This window comes from Castanea sativa, chromosome 6 (genome assembly GCF_040712315.1).
Source record: "Castanea sativa cultivar Marrone di Chiusa Pesio chromosome 6, ASM4071231v1".
Classification (NCBI taxonomy): Eukaryota; Viridiplantae; Streptophyta; class Magnoliopsida; order Fagales; family Fagaceae; genus Castanea; species Castanea sativa.
The window spans coordinates 35,802,850-35,822,537 of record NC_134018.1 but is presented as its reverse complement, the minus strand read 5'-3'; the positions used below and the strand labels follow the sequence as shown (position 1 = coordinate 35,822,537).

Here is a 19,688-nt window from a genome sequence, read left to right as displayed (position 1 = left end):
CTACACATGTGTGGATTATGTGATGGGTACATTTGTTGATGTTGTTGGCACCACTACCCTGTTGACCAGCTTTGAGGAGAGGGGTATCACATGCTTGGCAACCACTAATGCTGGGTGGTTGCCTTACTTGGCGAATGAAGGCATCAGATGTGTACACTATCCTGTTAACCGGGTGAGAAGGCAATTCGAGCTGGATTAGGACATTCCTAATGATATCTCTTTTCTTATGGAGTCTCCCACTTCCATCCAGCCATTCCTACGGCATACTGCTTTTAAGTTTTGGAGCCAGTGCTTTACCGCAATTACCATTCCAAGCTCGCAAAGGGAAGGTCTTTGTACCGTTGTTATGCACGGGTATTGGCAAGCAATGATGATTTCATTTGAGAAGGAGTTGTTAGGTAGTCTTAAATTTTCCTTCATCCCTCCTGATGGGCTTGGCGCAATTGTCTCTGCCAACCCTCCATTACTTCTGCCTTCTGCGTCTGTGTTGGTGTATGCTAGGAAACAAAGTTGTTTTGCCATATTCGAGTGGGTCAAGGAGGAGAGAGGGCGGTATTGGTATGCCGGTGATTATCCTGTGGGCTGGGAAAAGAGGGTGAAGGTGATCAATGTCCCCATGCCCAAGAAGAAGAGTTCCACCAAGTCCAAGTCTGCGAAGAAGAAGGCAAGTGATGATTCCTCTAAGACTTGCTCGGATATTGTACCTTTTGAAAGTGACCTTCCTCTTATGAGTAACATTGTATTAGAGAGCACTACTCTTCTCTCTGTTCGCACCCATTCCAGCAATCGTTTTGCCGCAAGCAAGACCAGGCCCACCATTCCTTGGCCATCTGCTGATGCTCCTCCTTCCAGCAAGACCTGAGGCAGTAAAAGGAAGACTTCTCCTCCTCAAGCACCCACCACTACTGAACGGAGAGTATGTCATCTCTAACCTTTCCTGTTCTTTATTATTCTTGTATAGGATTCTTCTTGCAGCTAACTCTGTGCTCCTGTTGGGTTGTCTCCTTCTTCTCGTCTTTTTTTTTTTTTTCTTTTTACAATCTAAGTACAAGGAGGACTTATCTGCTACCTACCCTATTTCACTCAACGAGCCCAAGTTTGAAGTATGTCTCTTTCTTCCCTTTTACTTCCCCCTCCCCCCCATTTTTTTTTTTTTTTTACACATGTCATTAACCTTCCTCCTTGTTTCTCAGGCTGAGCCTAAACCCATCTTTGTGTATTGCCCCACGGTTGAAGAGATTTTTGCCTCCATGGGTACACCTATGGAGGGTTTCTTTGGCGAGGTCGATGTGGTGTTCCTTGCTATGACTTCTGCCACTCCTACTACCCCACAGGGAATTCCTACCGTGGGAATTAGTGAAACCGTTCCCATTCCTACCGCGACACCTACTTCCTGAGAAGGGGCCGTTCCTGCTGCTGCTGTCCAGGCCGAGACTGTCTCTCCGGTCACACCCCTTATTATCTCTACCAACCACCCTTTCATGGCTCTATCCCAAGCCGTAAAGGATGGCTCCTCCTTAGTAGCTACCCCTTCTTCCATCCCCAGTTCTGCTACACGTGGTCCTGATGTGAACTTGTCTTCTGAGGAGTCTGAGGATGTTCTTGAGGACCCTGATGATGAACCTGCCAAGAAGAAGAGGATTTCTGAATCTGAAGGAGAAGAAGAGGAAGGCGCTGAGCACAAGGCCGAATTCATAGGCACGTTTCTCTCCATATTGCTGAACTTCCCTTCCCTTTTTTTTTTTTTTTGCTATCACTTCTATATATATATATATATATATATATCTGTGTCACTCCCCTTGCTGCAGTCTCCCTTTTATTTTGCATGTCCAATTTTTATTGTAGAGACCTCTGAAGAGCCAGGAGTTGCAGCAGACAAAGATGTTGCAGCAGACAAAGATATGCCTACAGCCACTTCTCCTACCCGCACCTGTAGCACCAGTTTCTGCCGTTCCTACAGCCCCCATTCTTACAAGCCCTAGTGAGTTTCTTTTTTCCTCTTCTTTTCCTCACCCATTCACTATGAATTTCAATTTGCTTGCCTCGTGTTTTCTTATTCCACTCTTTACACTTTTTGCCAAGTCTGCTTCCCACCGTTCCTTCTTAGTTTGAGGTGGGTAGCAGTTCTGCCACAGTGCCGGATCCGACGAGTGAGGCTGCAGCCTTCTTTACCCGCTTCGACCAACACAAGGTCAATGACCTCGATCCTGCAGACTTCTGGGGTTCTGGTCCTCCCTATGTCGACTTTCATGGTTTTAGGATACCTGAGGATTGTGCTTCTCACCTCATGGCGATTTACAGCAGCCGCGACGACTTTATGTGGGGATTCTGATATGGTCGTTCTACTAGGGAGCACTTTCTGAAGCTACTAGGGAGTGTGATGAATGACATTGAGCAAAATTTTGTTGACACCGTTTCTACCGAGAGGATCTTGCAGTGGAACGCCACGATTCAAAAGCTTGTTAGTGTGGGGTTCGCTGTAGAGTTCATCCTGGATCATCTTCGTGAGATCGCTCGTTCCTTTTTTCATGAGGAAGGTTCAGACTGCCATTGATACCATTGACACACGCATTCTTTCCAGCATTGATGGTTCTAGCCGTTTTGGAGACTAGACCCTTATCTCTGGGATTCGTTGATGATGATGTGGTTCCCTTCCTTTTCTATCTAGTACCCTTTATATTTCCCTTTTTTTAGCACTCATTTGGCAAGTTTGCCACAATTTGAGTTTTGTAACTATAAAATGCTACACTTGGTTATTGTTTCTTTTTTTTTCTTTTTTTTTTGCTACTGCTATGACATAGAATGTTTTATAATACTTCGTAACTTTTTATTGCATATTTCATGAAAGCACGTTACAATTATTTGTTTTGTGATATAGTCACTTAAAACATAAACAAAAGGGAAACATAAGACTCATTAAACAAAAATGGGTGATTTCGTAACCTCTCATTCTTCCTCATTCTACACATAATAACACTTCAGCCACTTCCCATTGATGGGACCCATCAAGTCTTTGCCATCCATCTAGGTCACACGGTAATACCCAGTGGGATGCACATTTCTTATTACAAAGGGTCCTTCCCATGCAAACTTAGACGGTCCTGCCATGCCTCGCCTGACGTAGTCTGCCACCTTTAACATGAGTTGTCCTTCTGCGAACACTCTTTCTTTAGTCATCCTGCCGTAGGCTTCTGTCATCCTTCGTCTGTATTTGCAACTGCGCTCTTGAGCTTCTTCTCTCTTCTCGTCGAGCCCTTCTACGTCCTCATACCTTTCTGCCGCAAAGACCTCCTTCTCCTTTTCGTTCTCCTTCATTTGCATAACCCGTAAGGAATGGATCATTACTTTTATTGGGCTCATCACTTCTGTTCCGTAGACTAAAGAGAAGGGTGACAATCTTGTGGTTGACTTCGGCGAATTTTTGTAGGCCCAAAGGGCGTCTGGCAGATGCATTGCCCATCCTCCTATATACTCTTGACTCATTTTGCTAATGATCTTTATGAAAGTTTTTTTTGTCGCCTCCGCTTGCCCATTTCCTTGCGAGTAGTAAGGTGATGATCGATGGTGTTTGACCTGTTAGAATTCCAGCATCTTCCTCACATAACTGTTGACAAATGGCGTGTCATTGTCGCTGATAATTCTATGAGGTATCTCGAACCTTACAATTATCTTTTCCTTAATGAAGTTTGCCACTACTCCTCTCGTGGCTTTGTGAAGTGGCATTGCCTCTACCCACTTAGTGAAATACTCTGTAGCCACCAGGATCCATATGTATCCACGTGATGGTAGGATAACTGACCCTACCAAATCAAGCCCCCAGGTATGGAATGGCCATGGGGTAACCATACTGTGTAGATTCTGTGGGCTGGTGTAAATTAAGTTGGCTTGTACTTGACAGCTGTGACATTTTTTCACAAATTCTACCGTATCCTTTTTCATGGCAGGCCAGTAATAACCCATCTGCAGCAAGCATCTGTATGACTTCCTCTTCCCCTGGTGTTCCCCACATTCTCCCGTGTGCACTTCCTTTATCATATCTTTTACTTCCTCAGGGCCCAAACAGCGTAATGGGTCTCCGTCATACCCTTTCTTGAAAAGGATCCCGTTGTGTAAGAAGTAACGTGTCGCTAGCCTCTTAAGCTTGTACCGTTCATTGTGCTTTGTGGCAGGATGCCTTCTGCTAAGTACTGGGTGGATGGTTTTCTCCAATCTTTGCTGACAAACACAGCATAGCTTTCTTCCCTATCTGCCGCAAGCTGGCAGGTCTCGCATTGGACTTGGACTTGGTTCCCTTCTTTTCCCATACTTGGCCAATAAAAGCCTGCTCTTTAAAGTCTGCGGTAAAGGTTGATCTCTCCACTGGATCCACAAGTCTTATCATGCACTTCCCTCAACTTTCTCTGGGCCTCTTCTTGCCCCACGCATCTAGACAAGACCCCACCTAGCGTCTTGCAGTAAAGCTCTCCTCTTACCAGGGCGTAATCCTTTAGTACCTTTAACTCTGCAGCTTCTCCTTCCTTCATCAAGATCTCCCTTATGGGATTCAGCCAATCTTCTTCACACTGTTCCTCCTAGAACTTTTCTTTCAATACTTTGATAATAGACTCTTTCCTCTTGCTAACTTCTATCCTGGTGCTATCCCCTTCGAAGACTATTTGTGAGCCTAACGCGGCCAGCGCATCTGCGAACCGATTTTCACTCCTCGAAGTGTGCTCTATTTCAAAGATCGAAAACTTGTCCTCCATCTTCTGGGCCATTGCCCTATACGGGGCTAGACTGGGTTTCTTTAAAGAGAAGCTTCCTTTGGTCAGGCAGACTACTAAGTTCGAATCTCCTATTACTCTGAAGTGCTTGACCCCCATTTCAAGGGCTGTGGCTAACCTAGTTAGATAGGCTTCATATTCTACCGTGTTGTTTGAACATGGGAATTCTAATTTGAATGATAATGCCACAACCTTATCTTCTTCATGATACAGAACTACTCTCACTCCCCCTGATTGGGTGGTAGAAGACCCATCAAATTTCATCACCCACCGTTCTCCGACTTCTTCTGCCACGGCTACTTCTCCTGGGACTTCATCATCTAGCAGGAATTCTTCTTCTCTTGGGAACTATGCTAACAGATTCGCTATAGCCTAGCTTTTTACTGCATTGGGTGTTCTCGCCTTTAGATCATACTGTGACAATTGTAGCAACCACTAGGATATTCTGCTAGAAAGAATTGGCTGTTATAATAAGGCTTTCATGGCGTGGGACTTAGTCATCAGCCATACCTCGTAGGCCAAGAAATAATGACGTAACCTTTGCGAGGCATACACGATAGCCAAGCATGCCCTCTCTGCCCTTGGGTAAAGAGTTTCTGTGTCTTTTAGAGCTTGGCTGATGTAATAAACTGGTTGTTCCATACCATCTCCATCCTCTTGACGATCAACGCGCCTACGGCATACTGGTTGGTGGCTAAGTACAACAACAGTGGCTTTTTGCGGATTGGAGTTTGCACAGTAAGAAGGTTCATCATAATTTGTTGTAGCCTTTTAAAGGCTGCCTGCTACGCCTCTCCCCATTCAAATTTTTGCCCCTTTTTGAGCAGTTTGTCGATAGCAGAGGTAATGGATGCCAATCCGGGGATGAATCTTCAGATATATGAGACCTTCCTCAAAAAGCTTTTTAATTCCTTTACTGTGGCTGAAGGCTTTATAGTTGCTATAGCTGTAACTTTGGCCGGGTCTACGTCTATTCCTCTGCTGTGAACTTGGAAACCCAAGAATTTTCCTGAAGACACTCCGAATGCGCACTTGAGAGGGTTCATTCTTAGCTTGAAAGTTCAACAGCTTTCAAATACCTTCCTCAACACTTGGACATGTTCTTCTCGCTTCCTTGATTTTACCACTATGTCATCCACATAGTCTTCTAATTCTTGATGCATCATGTCATGGAATATAGCCGTCATTGTCCGTTGATAAGTTGCACCTGCATTCTTTAACCCAAATGGCATTACTGTATAGTAAGAGTTGCCTATAGGGGTTCTAAAAGCAGTTTTCTCTGCGTCCTTTAGCGCCATTCAGATCTGATTGTACCCACTGAATCCATCCATGAAGGAAAACATGGCGCTTCCTGCCACAGAATCTATCAGTAAGTCCATGTTTGGTAGTGGGAATTCATCTTTTGGGCAAACCCTGTTGAGATTTTTGAAGTCTACGCAACAACTTATCTGCCCGTTCTTTTTCTTTACTGGCACTATGTTAGACAACCAGCGTGGATGTTTGATGGCATTGATGAATCCTGAGGCTAACAGCTTTTGTACCTCTTTGACTATCTGCCCTTCTATTTTGGTATGGAATATCCTGGCATTTGGCCTAGCCTCCGGATTCACATTCAGCGTATACACTACCAGCCCAGGATCCAATCCTGGCATTTCGCCATATTCCCATGCAAAAACATCTTTGTACTCCTTTAATAGCCATATTAATTTTGACTTTTCCATTCCTAACAACTTTGAACTGATTGAGATGGGTCTTGGTTCCTGTGAGTCTGATCCCAAGTTGACTTCTTCTAACTCCTCTTCTGCCATAACATGTACATCCTTATTTGCCATAACCTCCTCATCTTTCTCTTCATTACTTTCTTTTTCTAAGCCTTCTTGAGCTACGTAACACACCAGGCTTTTGTGTTGCCACTCTTGTCTGAGGCCCACTTGTGTTTCACTCATAGGCCCCACGTACCTTCATAGTTTATACACAATCCTGCCATCAGGTCCTCGGACCCTGAGGCATTGTAATGTGTCATTTGGCTCAGTAGTAGGTGCTTCTTTTCTCTTCTTCTTCTGAGATAGTAATTTTCTCAAATCAGACTCTAGGTCACCCTGAATGTCCTTCCACCTAGGGACAAAGGTGCCTGTTTTTACACTAAGCTTTCCCTAGATAGTGCCCATTGGTCATAAAACATGGTTTCTACTAGATAGGTCTCTGCCTGCTCAAACGGCAACAGGTTTGCCGCTATACGTATCATTCTGCCATTCAACCTTCCTTTCACGCATTGGTGGTAGGTGGATGGTACCAACCGATGTTTATGAAACCATGGCCTTCCCAAAAGCACATGATATGAGACCTCTGACTTTACCATGTGGAACCGAGCTAGAGTCGCTATAGGGCCTACCTTCAACCATAGTTGAATGTGGCCTATGGTATATTTGCCACTTCCTCCAAATCCAATCACTTCCATTGGGCACCCTTGGATCTTTCTATCTGAAATCCCCTCCGCTTGCAGGGTGCTTAATAGGACGAAGTTTACCGAAGCCCCTGTATCCATCAAGGCTCTCTTGTTAGGGATCTAATTTATTGATACGACTAAGTAAAGGGACCTCTTGTGGTCGGGGCACCCCACTTCCATATCCTCATTACTGAAAGTGATTTCACTTGATTCTTGCAAGAGAGCTCTGTCATCTGTAACCTCCGCCAACAAACATTCAACTTCTGCTCTAGAGGCAATACTCACCAGGGCCTCCGTGGCTATCTTTCACTCTTTCACTGTAAAGCCTAGTTGGTCAAACAAATTTTTGAATTTGGAGCTCTTCTATCGGGTGGTGATTGCCACGATAGGCAGGGCTAGATTCTCCTCCTCGTCTTCCCCTGGATCTGCACAAATTACTGTCGCTGCTACACCCTTTCCTTTGTGATTTGGGAATGAATTCCTTTGAACTTCTTGCTACGACAGCTCCAGGGTCCCTTCTTTGATCCTGCGGTGTACCAGTCTGCGAAGTGCCCAACATTCTATGGTAGGATGTTGCAGATAGTTGTGTAAGCGACAGAAGCGTGGGTCCCTCCGCTCTTCTTTTGTGGGCTTCCTAGAGATTTGATTGGGCTTAAAGACTCCATCTGCTATCCACCTGTCTAGGAGCGCATCTAGCTCATTTGGGGTGCATGGTATCGTACTCCCTCCCATCAGTTTTCCTCTTCCTCTCGCCAGTGGATGCTACTATGGCTTGCGAGGCATTTCTTTTGTCAGAACTTAGCCTTATCGATTGAGCGGTCTTTCTGGCCTTCTGTAACAGCTGCGCAAATTAGGAAATCTCCAAATTTTCTAGAACAGCTCTATATTCCCTGATCATATTCTTCATACACATCTCTACCAATGTTTTTCCCTTACAATGGTCATAGCAATCAAGTGCTATGTCTCTGAATCTCTTGATATACTCCATTAAATCTTCACTGTTTCTTTGCTTGGTAGCTTGCAAAGTCACGAGCGTCACCATTTCTTCTCCGTGGAAGTACTTAGTGCAAAATACATCCACCATGTCATCCCAAGTTGGGATTGATCCTGGTTTCAGACCGATGTACCAGGTGTAGGCACAGTCACATAGCGATTTAGAGAATTCCCGAAGACTTAAGTCCACGTCTGCCACATAAAGGCCAAAAGTATCAATAAATTTGCTCACGTGCTCAACAACACTTCCTTTCCTGTCATCATATTGCGCGAAAGCACGTGGTTCATACCTTTCAAGGCATGACTTGCTAAGCACTCTCAATGGATAAGGAGGCCTCCGTGCATAGAATCTCTCCTTGGGCGCTCTGGCCCTCTCCTGCTCTAAGAGAGCCACTACCTCGGCCATGGTGATGTATCACTGTCCTTCATTCTGCGGAGCACCTTCGACTAGCGTCTTCTCTTTGTTTGTTGCATGCTCTGAGACATGCTGGCTTCCTTTCTCTTTCGTCTTTTCTATCTTCAGCTAACGGATTTCCTTCATCATCTGCTGTTATGAATGTTGTAGCGCTTGCAACACCTCAACAAAAGCATTGGCTTTGTCAGCAGGAATCTTTGCTTGCAATTAGGGTCCAGCCCCCAACCCATTAACACCTTCCGCCTGGTTAGGCTGATGAGGCATTGTTGGCCTCGACTCTGCCTGAGAGGGCACAGCGCTCATGTTTTGCGTTGTCCTGGATTTTGACGGCATTTGTTTGCGACAATCTTTGTCCTTGTCTACTTCCCAACTCCCCACTAAAGTCACCAATTAAATGTAGCGGGCCTTTTGTGTGGTATTAGGTTGGACTGGTTCCTACTGTACTAAGCCTAAGGTGTTCTGGATCAAGGAGTTGAGACTGGTCTAATTGCAACCCACCTTGATCCGGCTTGTGCACAAACTGTGCCTGGTTTAGCCCAGGTTTTGATCACATGCCTCTGGCAAGCAGAGCTATTATGACAATTACGGTAGGCAGATACAAATAAGATAATAACAAAGATTCATTCACCACTTAGACAAAACAAATAGTGAGTCATTACAAGAAATACATGTTTTATGAGAGGACAATACAAATAAATACAGAACAGGTGATAATAAGCTTATTGAATCACAAAGAATTATTAGTTTTCCATGCAGAGTTATGTCACGAGGTCTTAGTCAGGAAGGAAAAACCATTTCCTCAATGAGAATAATCTTTCCGGTGAAGAAATTAACTACTTTGAGGGAACGGGCCCTAAATGACTTGTGTCCAAATGAACGTCTTGCTTTTAGCAGAGAGCGTGATTGGAGAGGGAGAGGGGGAAATCATCCTATTCGGTGCATGCCTGTTGTACTATTTTCTCTTTTTTGTTTTTCTTTTTCTCTTTGATTCTTTCTTTCTTTTCCCTCCCGTTTTTAATCTCTTCGTGTTTTTACCTAGTCCTTGTGGTTCTCTCTGTTTAGATTATTGTTGTCGTCCCCCTCCTGTGCACAGTAGGAGTTCCTTATATAATGCCTGTTGTGGTTGATTTTTACCATTGTAGCCCTTAAACGTCTTTGTCTGGTGTGGGCGTCCTTGCTGACCATTATTGATTGGTCAGTCGTCCAGCTAGCGCCACTTACCTGTGCTAACCACGCCACTCCACCTCACCAGACAAAGAAGACTATTTTGTTTGTTTGCTTACCGTGGCATTCTTACCTGCCACGGTGTAAGTACTCTCTTCCTCTCTGTCCCTTATGGCATGCACCTAGTGGTTCCAACACAACTTTACTTCTTTTGGGCGGTATGTCATCCCAGCAAGACACTGCCTCCAAAAAAGCCTGAGCAAGAAACACAAAAATGGATTTTTCCCCCTCCCCACCGCCAAACCATGCCCTCTTACCTCTGACCCATGACCCACCACTTCCTGTATTGACTGGTTACAAGCTGGTGGTGTCTGGGCCTTGCACGTGTCTTACTTCCATGCTCGTCCAAAATCTACCTGCTGCTCATGCGCTTACCGCGATTTGAAGGTCCGTCTGCCTGTTTTACCGTTTGTTCTTGACTTCTTACGGCGTGGGCTATTTTGTTGATTTCTCATTCTTTATGGCTTGCTGGGCTTTGCCCGATTGTAGGCTTCCCCTCCTTCGTGTCATTCTCCGTGTTCTATTCTTAGCCTTGATATTACTTCCTGCCACATCATTCTGCCATGCCTGCCATGATGTTTACTTGACCCAAGACTGCTGGGCCTCTTTAGGCTTGCTGTTCATCCCTTTCTGATGGCCCAATAAACTCATTGGGCCTTTTACTACATTACTTGTGGGCTCTTGCGTCCCGCTTACTTCCTTTTAGGCATCCGTGGCCCATTTACTTTCTTAGGGCATCCTTGGCCCTTTCTAATTCTGTGCTTCCCATGGGCTCTTTACTAACTCCTTGAGCTTCCTTGGCCCAAGTACTTTATATTTCATCCTTGGGGCTTATGGATTCTCCATTGCCCCTTACTTTCTTTACTTACATTGTTTTGGTCTTGTTGTGGCAGTTGTGGCTCATTCTCACTTTTTACATCCATACAGCTCATGGGTTTGCTACTTCTCTCTTTCTAGGCCTTTTTAGGTCCATTTACTTCTTCAAGGTCTATTTGTTTACTTTATGGACCCATGATCCATTATTCCTGCCGCTTAGGCTTAATGGCTTTTCTATCCAACTTTCTTCTGCCCACGTTGTTAGGCTTCTTCCTCCTGCTGAGCTTCCAAAAAATGAGCATCTATACCCGCGAAAGGCCATGTGTGTAGCACATGACTAGAAGCTAAAAAGTCGCGCCAAGCTATCAAGTTTGCAAGTACTTCATTAGAAGGGCCATCTCGCAAGGTACCCGCGGAACATTCTGTTTGGCAAAAAGATAAAATATTTTACCAAATTCTTTACCCACATTATAAATACCCTCATTATCCACGAATTGTAAAAAGTGCTTTTCAGATAGAAAACCCTAGCAAATACACTTGAGAGTTAGAGATTGTTATACCCACAATCATCTATACATTTCTTCTTGGTTTTCCTCTACTCCTACCTCTTCATCTCTACATCCTTGAGATATTCTTAGCCCAAACACTTACCACACCCAATCTAAGTGCTAAGTGTAGTTTTGGTACTGTTGGGAAGCATTGGAATGAGCTATTTAGTGGCGAATGCAATCGGGCTAAATTGCGAGATCTAGAAAGTTAGAGAAGACAAGACTGCTAGAAGTCCTTTGGTAGCAGGAGCTTGGAGGGCTCAAGTACATGGGGTAGACTAGGCTTGGAAGGTCTTTTGTTATTCGTGTTCTCCAACTTTATTCTCTAGTGGATTGATTTCGACTTGGAGGGTCGCGAAGAGGTTTTTCGCCAAGTTCTTCAGTTTCCTTTTCGATAACATGTCTTGGTATTATCTTGTGTTTGCATCTCTCTTCCCTACTCTTTAACCTTTACTTTTATTGTCCATTGTGGTTGGATATGGCTTAAAGTAATGTTATCATTTCATTGCGCATATTTACTCTTGTTCCGCACTTTGTCAAGTTAGAGTAAAAGCAATCTAGCCGTAATTTTTAATTTTGGATCTAAAAAACTCTAGTATTTTCACACTAAATTGAGCTTTCAACCTCAAATGGCTTGTTCAATGTCTGTAGTGCACTTATGGAAGATCCCTATTTTACACACAAGATTAGTCATTTTTGTTGGAGAGCATGTCGTGATATTCTTCCCATGAAGGATAATCTTATGCGAAGACATGTTATAGAACACAGTTTTTGTGATCAATGTTGAATGGAGTCTGTACGTGCAAGTTAGATTTGAGTTTATATAGGGAAGTAAAATAAGTTATCCAACAGTACATCTACATGAGAAAGCTTAAAAAGATGCTAACTTTGACATGACCCTCAAACAAGAAGAAGAAAGTGATGGTAGGACATGAACAAGATGCACATTTAAACAAGAAGAAGTAACTGATGATGAAAGAGACACATGATGTACGTGGAAAACCCTAGGAGAGGGATGAAAAACCACGATGTGAGCAAGAATGTAGTTTTCTTGCTCTATTCAGAATGTATTATGTGTGAAAAGAGATCAATTTCTTACAACAAGGTTGTTCTTTTTTCCTACCAACTCTCTACTTTCTTCTACAGATATCTACTTGAGTTCTTGCTTAAAACTATAGTTGTGTGTCCCTCTTATAATCTGAGGAATATAGCTAAGTACAAAGACAGGTGTTAAGTCGTCATTTCTTTATTTTGGATCCTTTCACAGCTGTGATGTTAAGAATTGCACCAAGGTAGCACTGGGACCCATGGGTAGGTGACTTTGCCATTGCTTGGGAAACAAGTCCTAGACATTGAGAGGGACATCAAGAGTACTGTGATTGATACATGTGTCTCTGATGTAGTCTAACATGCATTCAACCAATAATGGGTGTTCTCATAATTTCTAACCTCAGAAAGTCACTATCTCATTTTTTGTGATAGCTTCACTACCATGTCAGGTGCAAATCTTACTTCCTTCCTTCCCAAGGTAATCATGCCTTTAGCACGGACCAAAACAAAATCCCTTAGCCAATGCTTCTTCTTACTTTGCTCACAACAATTCCACATGTAAGTTCCAGATTCAACCACCTATGCATTCTCCCATGCCTTAGTGGTGTTATGTATAAAGCACGAAACTTTGGGCCATTTTTTCTAGACTTATCCAAAAGCTTAGTAGGTGTGGAGGTTTTTGAAGCTAATGGTTTCCTGCAGGTCTATACAATTTCAATCTTTTCTAGACTTAATGTGGCATTGTTGATGGTTAAGTGTGGTGAGGAGGAAAAAGTATCCATGGTTGCCACCATTGTGTGGGCTTTATGGTTCAATTAGAATGAGGTTTGGCATGGGGGAATAAAGAAAAGTGGTCTCCCTTTCATGCAGTGGGCTTTTGTAGTACTTGGCAACAGCGACAGAGCTAGAACTTGGAGTTAGGGAGGGCGGCTTTGTTACTGGCTATGTGCAGCAGCTTAGCCGTTGAGGGTATTTCTCTTCTTCTTCTTCTTCTTTTTGTCTTTGTCTTTAATGCACGTGTCTATTACTGAGTAAGTATAAAATTATTTTTACAAATTACTCATGTGGTGAATGGATATTGATAAGTAAAAAAGTGATATAAATGGTAGGCCCAAATGCGAATTAATAAGAATTTTTTATCTCAACAATTTGTAAAAATGTTGTAGAAAAGTTTGTGGTTATAGCATTACTCTTAAAACAATCAATGATATTATTGAAAGTGGGCAAAGTGTAATTTTATATAATAAAATAGCTAAAATTTGTACCTACATATACTAGTGATATTAAAATAAAAATAAAAATAAAGGAAAAAATTTGGGGGGGGGGGGGGGGAGGGCATTGCCCCCCAAGTCAAAGAGTGGTTCCATCCATGCCTAGCAGAATATAACGCAGATATATCTTCTAGTCCAAAACCACCTGTGCTACCTTCAGTCTCTTGGTCTCCCCCATTGACATTGTTGTTCAAAATCAATGTCAATTGGGCTATCTTCTTTGTGGAAGCCATTATTAGAGATGACAAGGGTATGGTGGAAGCAACACTGAGTAAGAAAATTTACACACCCTTGGGGGCGGTATAAGTGGAAGCAAAGGTTTCAGAAGCTAGCCTAGAGTTTGCAAAGGACGTCAGTATCCAAGAGTTTATCCTGGAAGGTGACTCCCTTATTATGTACTGAGAAAGTGAACTATCTTCACCCCCCCCCCCCTCCTTTGTGGCTTTAGTTGTCTCGAGTATGCTTGCCTTTTGTAGGGACTTCTGTTGGGTTGAATTTTCTCATGTACATAGGCAAGGTAATAGATCAGACTAGTCAATTTATTAGTAAAACATGCTTTAGGCATTAGACTTCTCTACTTAAATTGAATAAAGTCCTTATTTTTTAGAATAAGCTCTTCTATAGGATGTAGTTTTTATTTCAATTTATGAATAAAATTTTAATCTTCCCATAAAATTTAAAAAAAAAAAATCTAAACGATGACAAAAATTATCCTTCCCACTTGACCCATGCTACTTCGTACGGGTTTTTCTTGCTTTGAAGAGGTGACGAGGTTGGGAGGTTTTGCTTGCCCTAATCTTTTACAAATCTTATTTATGATTTATTTTTTTGTGCATATTCTATTATCATCTCCCAAAACACTTGCTTTCACTCTCTCTTAGCACTCTCTTGACTGTCAATTCCCTACCTTGTTTCATCATCTTTTACCATATTAATGTTAAAGATGACAAAATACCTCTAATTCACTTCAAACTTAACCTATCCACTTATGCTCCGCACAAGTTTCCTAACCCCAAAGAGGAATGAGGCACATCTAATTCAACCTCATCCTACCCTATTGCCATCTTAATAATTAACTAATTATCATTCTATACATTTAGTATTTGTTTAGGATTGGATTATAAGTCAGTCTATTGCTTATTTTTCTTACTATTTATGTATCTCACGCGTGTCTCACAGCTATTCGTTTAAATTACTGGTGAATGGGTTGTCTTTTATCGATGATACTTTCAGCAAAAAGTTAGATAAACTTTTCTCAAAGTACACTTTGAAATCATTTCAACCGATGATGATCATTTATTTTTTATTTTTGTAGGATTAATTGGATTAAAAACTAAAATTTGAACCAAGAAAATGACCACTTTTGACACCGAATTTCCAATTACCCATTATGACGTGAATTTCAAGCTAGGTCGTGAGCATGGAAAAGGGCAATTTTACCCTGAACGTGTGAAAAGTGTTAACTGAAAAGATCAATTTTTCCCCCGTTGGGAATTTTTCTTAGTAAATTGCAGGTTGCCATCTCTTGATGAGCCTGGACATGGAGCCCAACTTAGAGTCTTGCTGCCACAAATTCTTGATCAGGTTGTCCCCTAACTTTGTTTCATTTGTTTTATAGTCTAATAAGCTTCATGAAAACCCTGATATTATTGCTATAAGGCTCTTTTCTTAGGCTGCTAAGCAAAACAGTTATGTCCATAGAGTATTGCATGTGTTTGTGTCTTTGAGTGAGGTTTTATCTTTATGTGATGATGTAGATAGGATTGTGTCATTGTGTGTGTTCATAAGGAGCTTAAATAAATGAGTTTCATTCAGAATATATATATATATATATATATATATATATATATTTATATATCAATGTGTCTCGTGATGACTGTTTCAGCGGCTAATTTTTTTATTTAAGAGCTTAGGGAGTGTGGGACTGGTTGCGGAATTGTTGTGGGTGCGGCGTAGAATGAAGGAGAATAGGATTGAACCCGCTTTGTATTCGTTTAAATTACTGGTGAATGGGTTGGTGAATCAATGATGATTGACAGAGTTGAAAGAGTCCTTAGAGTCAATGGAAACTGAGAGGATTGGACTGGATGTTGTGACCACTAATACAATGATTGAAGGGAATAGCAGGGAAGACAAAGAAGGGAATGGAGAGATTTAAGGGATATGGAGGTGAGGAATGCGGAGCTTGATATGAGTGCTTATATGACTTCGATGCAGGCTTGTTATTCGGATGGGGATTTGATGCTTGTTTGGGTCTATATCATGAAATGGAATAGAAGAGGTTGGAAACTCCACATCATGCATGTAGTTTAGTGATTGGTGGGCTATGTAAGGATGGGAAGTGTGCAGAAGGATATGCTGTGTTAAAAAAATAAAAGAGAGTATGATTTAGAAGGGTTATAATGTGAATGTAGCAATTTATATGGCGCAGATTGATTCCTATGCAAAAATTGGGAGCATGGAACAAGTGAGGGTATATGGGATTATTGTTAATGGATTGTGTAAGAGTGGCAGATTGAGGAAGCCATGGAATAATTTGAGTTTTAGAGGTAATGGGGTGGTGATGGCTAATGATATGTTTTATTCTAGTTTAATTGATAGTCTTGGAAAGGCTGTGAGAGTCAATGAAGCTGAAAGGCTCTTTGAGGAAATGATTGTAGAAGGGATGCCCACAGGATTCGTATTGCTACAATGACCTTATTAATGCCCTAGCTAAGTGTGAGAAAATTGATGAAGCATTAAATCTCTTTAAGAGTATGGAGGAAGAAGGTTGTGATCAGACTTTTAATACATATACAGTGCTTATCAGGGACTGTTCAATAAGCATAGAAGTGAAGAATCACTGAAGATGTGGGACATGAGGATCATTAAGGGTATTACATGAACTGCAGCTTCTTTTAAGACTCTTTCAATTGACCTTTTTCTTTCAGGCAAGGTAGTTAGGGATTGAAAAATATTAAAATGAGCTAGCTCAATTGGGAATTCTCCCCAAGACACTGCAAAGCTGGCCGCATCAAGGCCTATCAGTTGGCTGATGGGATTGTTGATTGGGGCAGAGAAATACCAAGTATAGTTCGTACTATATTAATCAATGCCTTTTGGAAAGCGACAATGCAGACTTAGCCATGACGTTCACGGATAGTAAGATTGGAATTGGATATGATAGAATGGGCAGCACCAAAGGGTGAGTGAAGTTCTGGACTATATTTGACAATTGAGTTTTTAGGCGTATATTTGGCTTCGTAATTTAGGCAGTTAGTTTTTGGCCAATGTATCTTATCTTATGTCCTTACAATTGCATCCGGATTACATAAGGAGGTTGAAAATGTGTCCCCCTCGCATTAGTCATTCTACATTTTTTCTATATTTGACAATTTGAGTTTTTAGGCAGATTTTTGGCTTTGTAACTTAGGCAGTAGTTTTTGGCTAAGTGCTTAAATTCTCATCAAATTGTTTGCTTGTTTACCATGTAAAGATGTGGAGCTGTTCTTGACTCTCCAGTTCATCCCTGCACTTTATCATTCAATTAACAAATAAATTCTCCCTCACACAAATGATCTAAATGCTTAGTAAGTTTTATGAATTGTGTGTTGGCTCATAATGGTATCAGATGCCACTCATTGATAGTCTTTAACTGCTTGGTTCTTCAATAGGATTGTAATGAAATCTTTGGGTCAACAATTCAGCATGCCAGGTAACGTTTCTTCCTTGATCTCATTATGAACTTCTAATAATATATAAACAATCAATTAAAAAATGTGTATTTAAGTGGATTTTTCCCATGCTATCAAAGGGAGACAATATTGTGGTCTTCTTAGGGTTACTAAAGAAGTGACCAAAAGAGTTAATGGGATTTATCCCTGATGAGGGCCAATACATCTTATGTCCTTACAAATGCATCCAGATTACATAAGGAGGTTGAAAATGTGTCCCCCTCTCTTTAGTCATCCTACATTTTTTTTTCTATTGTGGACGAAAGCAAAGGTTGGAGTCAACTAGGATTTGACTGCACTTGATTTTCGCAGATTCAGAAATAACGTAGCTGCATATGGATTTCCTAACTATTATTCTAAGGGCAAAATTGAGGGGCAGGTTAATTTTGAAGTGGCCCAACCAAGTTGAAGCTTTACCTCTTCAATAAGTTATTCTCCATGATGCAAATGAGCAAAGATGTTCTCCCTCAAGTATGAACTAGATTAGTTAGATAATGGTGGTTGTCCTTTGTCTACTTAAATATTCTTTCACCTGTAAAGCTTAAAGCATCTCTAACATGTTGCTCCTTGACTTAAGGTGAACTGTCCCTTGGATGATTTGAGTTTGTGAGTTAGATAAACAAGTAAAGAAGACAAATACTAACATAGTTTTTCGTTAATATTACAATTTCGCAACGGAAGACAATCATATAGAATTTTCACTGTGAATAATATTGGGTACTATTCAAAATTTATATGGTATAGATTTCTTTTGTTCAGGTCAAGATCCTTGTCACTTAGTGTCCTAGCCAACTCTTTTTTTATTAGGAGAATTAGGGTTCAAATCTCTCATCCTTAGATGTAACAATTAAATTATCAAAAATAAAAAAGGGAACTGTTTTGCCCAATCTTGCTAGTAGTTCAACATTATAAAACTACTGCAATTGCTTTACTTGAAAAGAGAAGTGAGACAATGTTGCAATAGGTGAAGTATCCCCATGTCTGCTTTCTTATGTTTGTGGCTTTGTTTCATAAGTCTTCAACGCCCACACACCTCTTGGGGCACGGTGTGGGTACCTTGGTTCAGAAAGACTGGGACATTGGAACATGACTACCTTAAATGATAGGCTGTGTTGCTGCAATAGCGTCATGATTAGACATAGCCTTCTGCATTCCGTAACTCTTTCTGAGTGTGACAATTATCAATATGAAATTTCAAAGTATGTCCCATGCAATATTTGATGGACTTTTTCTTCATAGTGTCTCAAGGGCCCAAGGCAGTTTGCTCATTCAAACACCCTCCATTCAGAGTATATTGGCCAATACATGTGTAGATTACCCAAAATGTTTCTTCTGTAAAGATATACATGCAGCCGACCTGTTAGTTTGGGCCACAGAAATATGACGTGTAGTCATAGTTACAACTTTGTTACTAAGAAAACCAATAACTATTTGTGGAAGCCACTTTTAAAATTTTCTTTACTCTTTCAGATTTCAACACTACAATCATTGTATCATTTTCAAGCCAAGTGTGGGTGACATAGGACAAGGGGAACAAACAAAACCTGATTTATAACTCTTGGGGGCAGATCTAGATAGCTCGGGTTTTGAAGAATTAAGGTTAGATTTTGGCGGAAAATAGGCTAGAAAATAATAGAGATTATAGGTTTCCAAAGGGGATAAGGATTAATAGGGTTTGAGAATGAAAATAAAGGTTCAAATCAAGATTTGGGTTGCTATGAACAGTAAACGTAAATAATAAAATTAAAGAAAATAGATAAATTCTAGGCATCATACCTAAACTTCCTAAGCATCACATCTAGGATTACTTGGCATCGCACCTTGGAGAAGGCTGCATCACACAAACCATAAAAAAAGCTTCATAATTCTTAAATTCTGAAAACATTCATTATCTCAATATAAAGTACTACAACTCTTTAAATAGAAGATTAATACATAATCCTAGTTGAACTAGGATTTCTTAAAACTCTAATAAGACTTGGACTTGGACTTTTTAGGCTTTTACTACTAAGCCCAATTAAATATCCAAACTTAAAATAAAACCCAAAAGATCTAATGGATGAGTAGCTCAGCCTATTCTGAACATTATGAAATTACAAAATTGTCTTTGATACATAAAATAATAAAATATAATAAATCTGTCTTCCCGTTGCCTTTACATCAGTGGTTGAATATACCATTGGTTTCAGTTAGTCCAATTGGTAAAACTTTTGATGATTGAATAAGAGATCTGAGGTTCAGTTCCGTCTACACCAAAATTCGATAAGTGTCTTGGTCTGATAATTAAGAGCTATCATTAGAAGTGAACGCCATAGATTGAAAATTTCTAAAAAAGAAAGAAAGGTGGGTGAATATACCAGTCTTTCCTGAATTTTTTTGTTCAGTTAACATATATTTCCAATTAGAAAAAAAAAAAAAAATCAATTTTACCTTCATCTTGTTTCCGTAC

At 41.0% G+C, this 19,688-nt stretch overlaps 1 protein-coding gene and 1 pseudogene across 1 annotated transcript; one reads left to right on the top strand and one right to left on the bottom strand.

Annotated features, from left to right (window-relative positions):
* Nucleotides 1-3,024: 3,024 nt before the first annotated feature.
* On the bottom strand, nt 3,025-3,483 carry LOC142639866 (uncharacterized). The gene has a single exon (XM_075814003.1). The coding sequence runs from the start codon at nt 3,481-3,483 to the stop codon at nt 3,025-3,027; it is 459 nt and encodes a 152-aa protein (XP_075670118.1).
* Nucleotides 3,484-15,066: 11,583 nt separating this feature from the next.
* Nucleotides 15,067-16,744, top strand: LOC142638652 (uncharacterized; annotated as a pseudogene).
* The last annotated feature ends 2,944 nt before the right edge of the window (nt 16,745-19,688 follow it).

Coding starts and splice junctions, on each gene's coding strand:
- LOC142639866 (XM_075814003.1), bottom strand. CDS start 3,483: ATGAGTCAAGAGTATATAGGAGGATGGGCAATGCATCTGCCAGACGCC.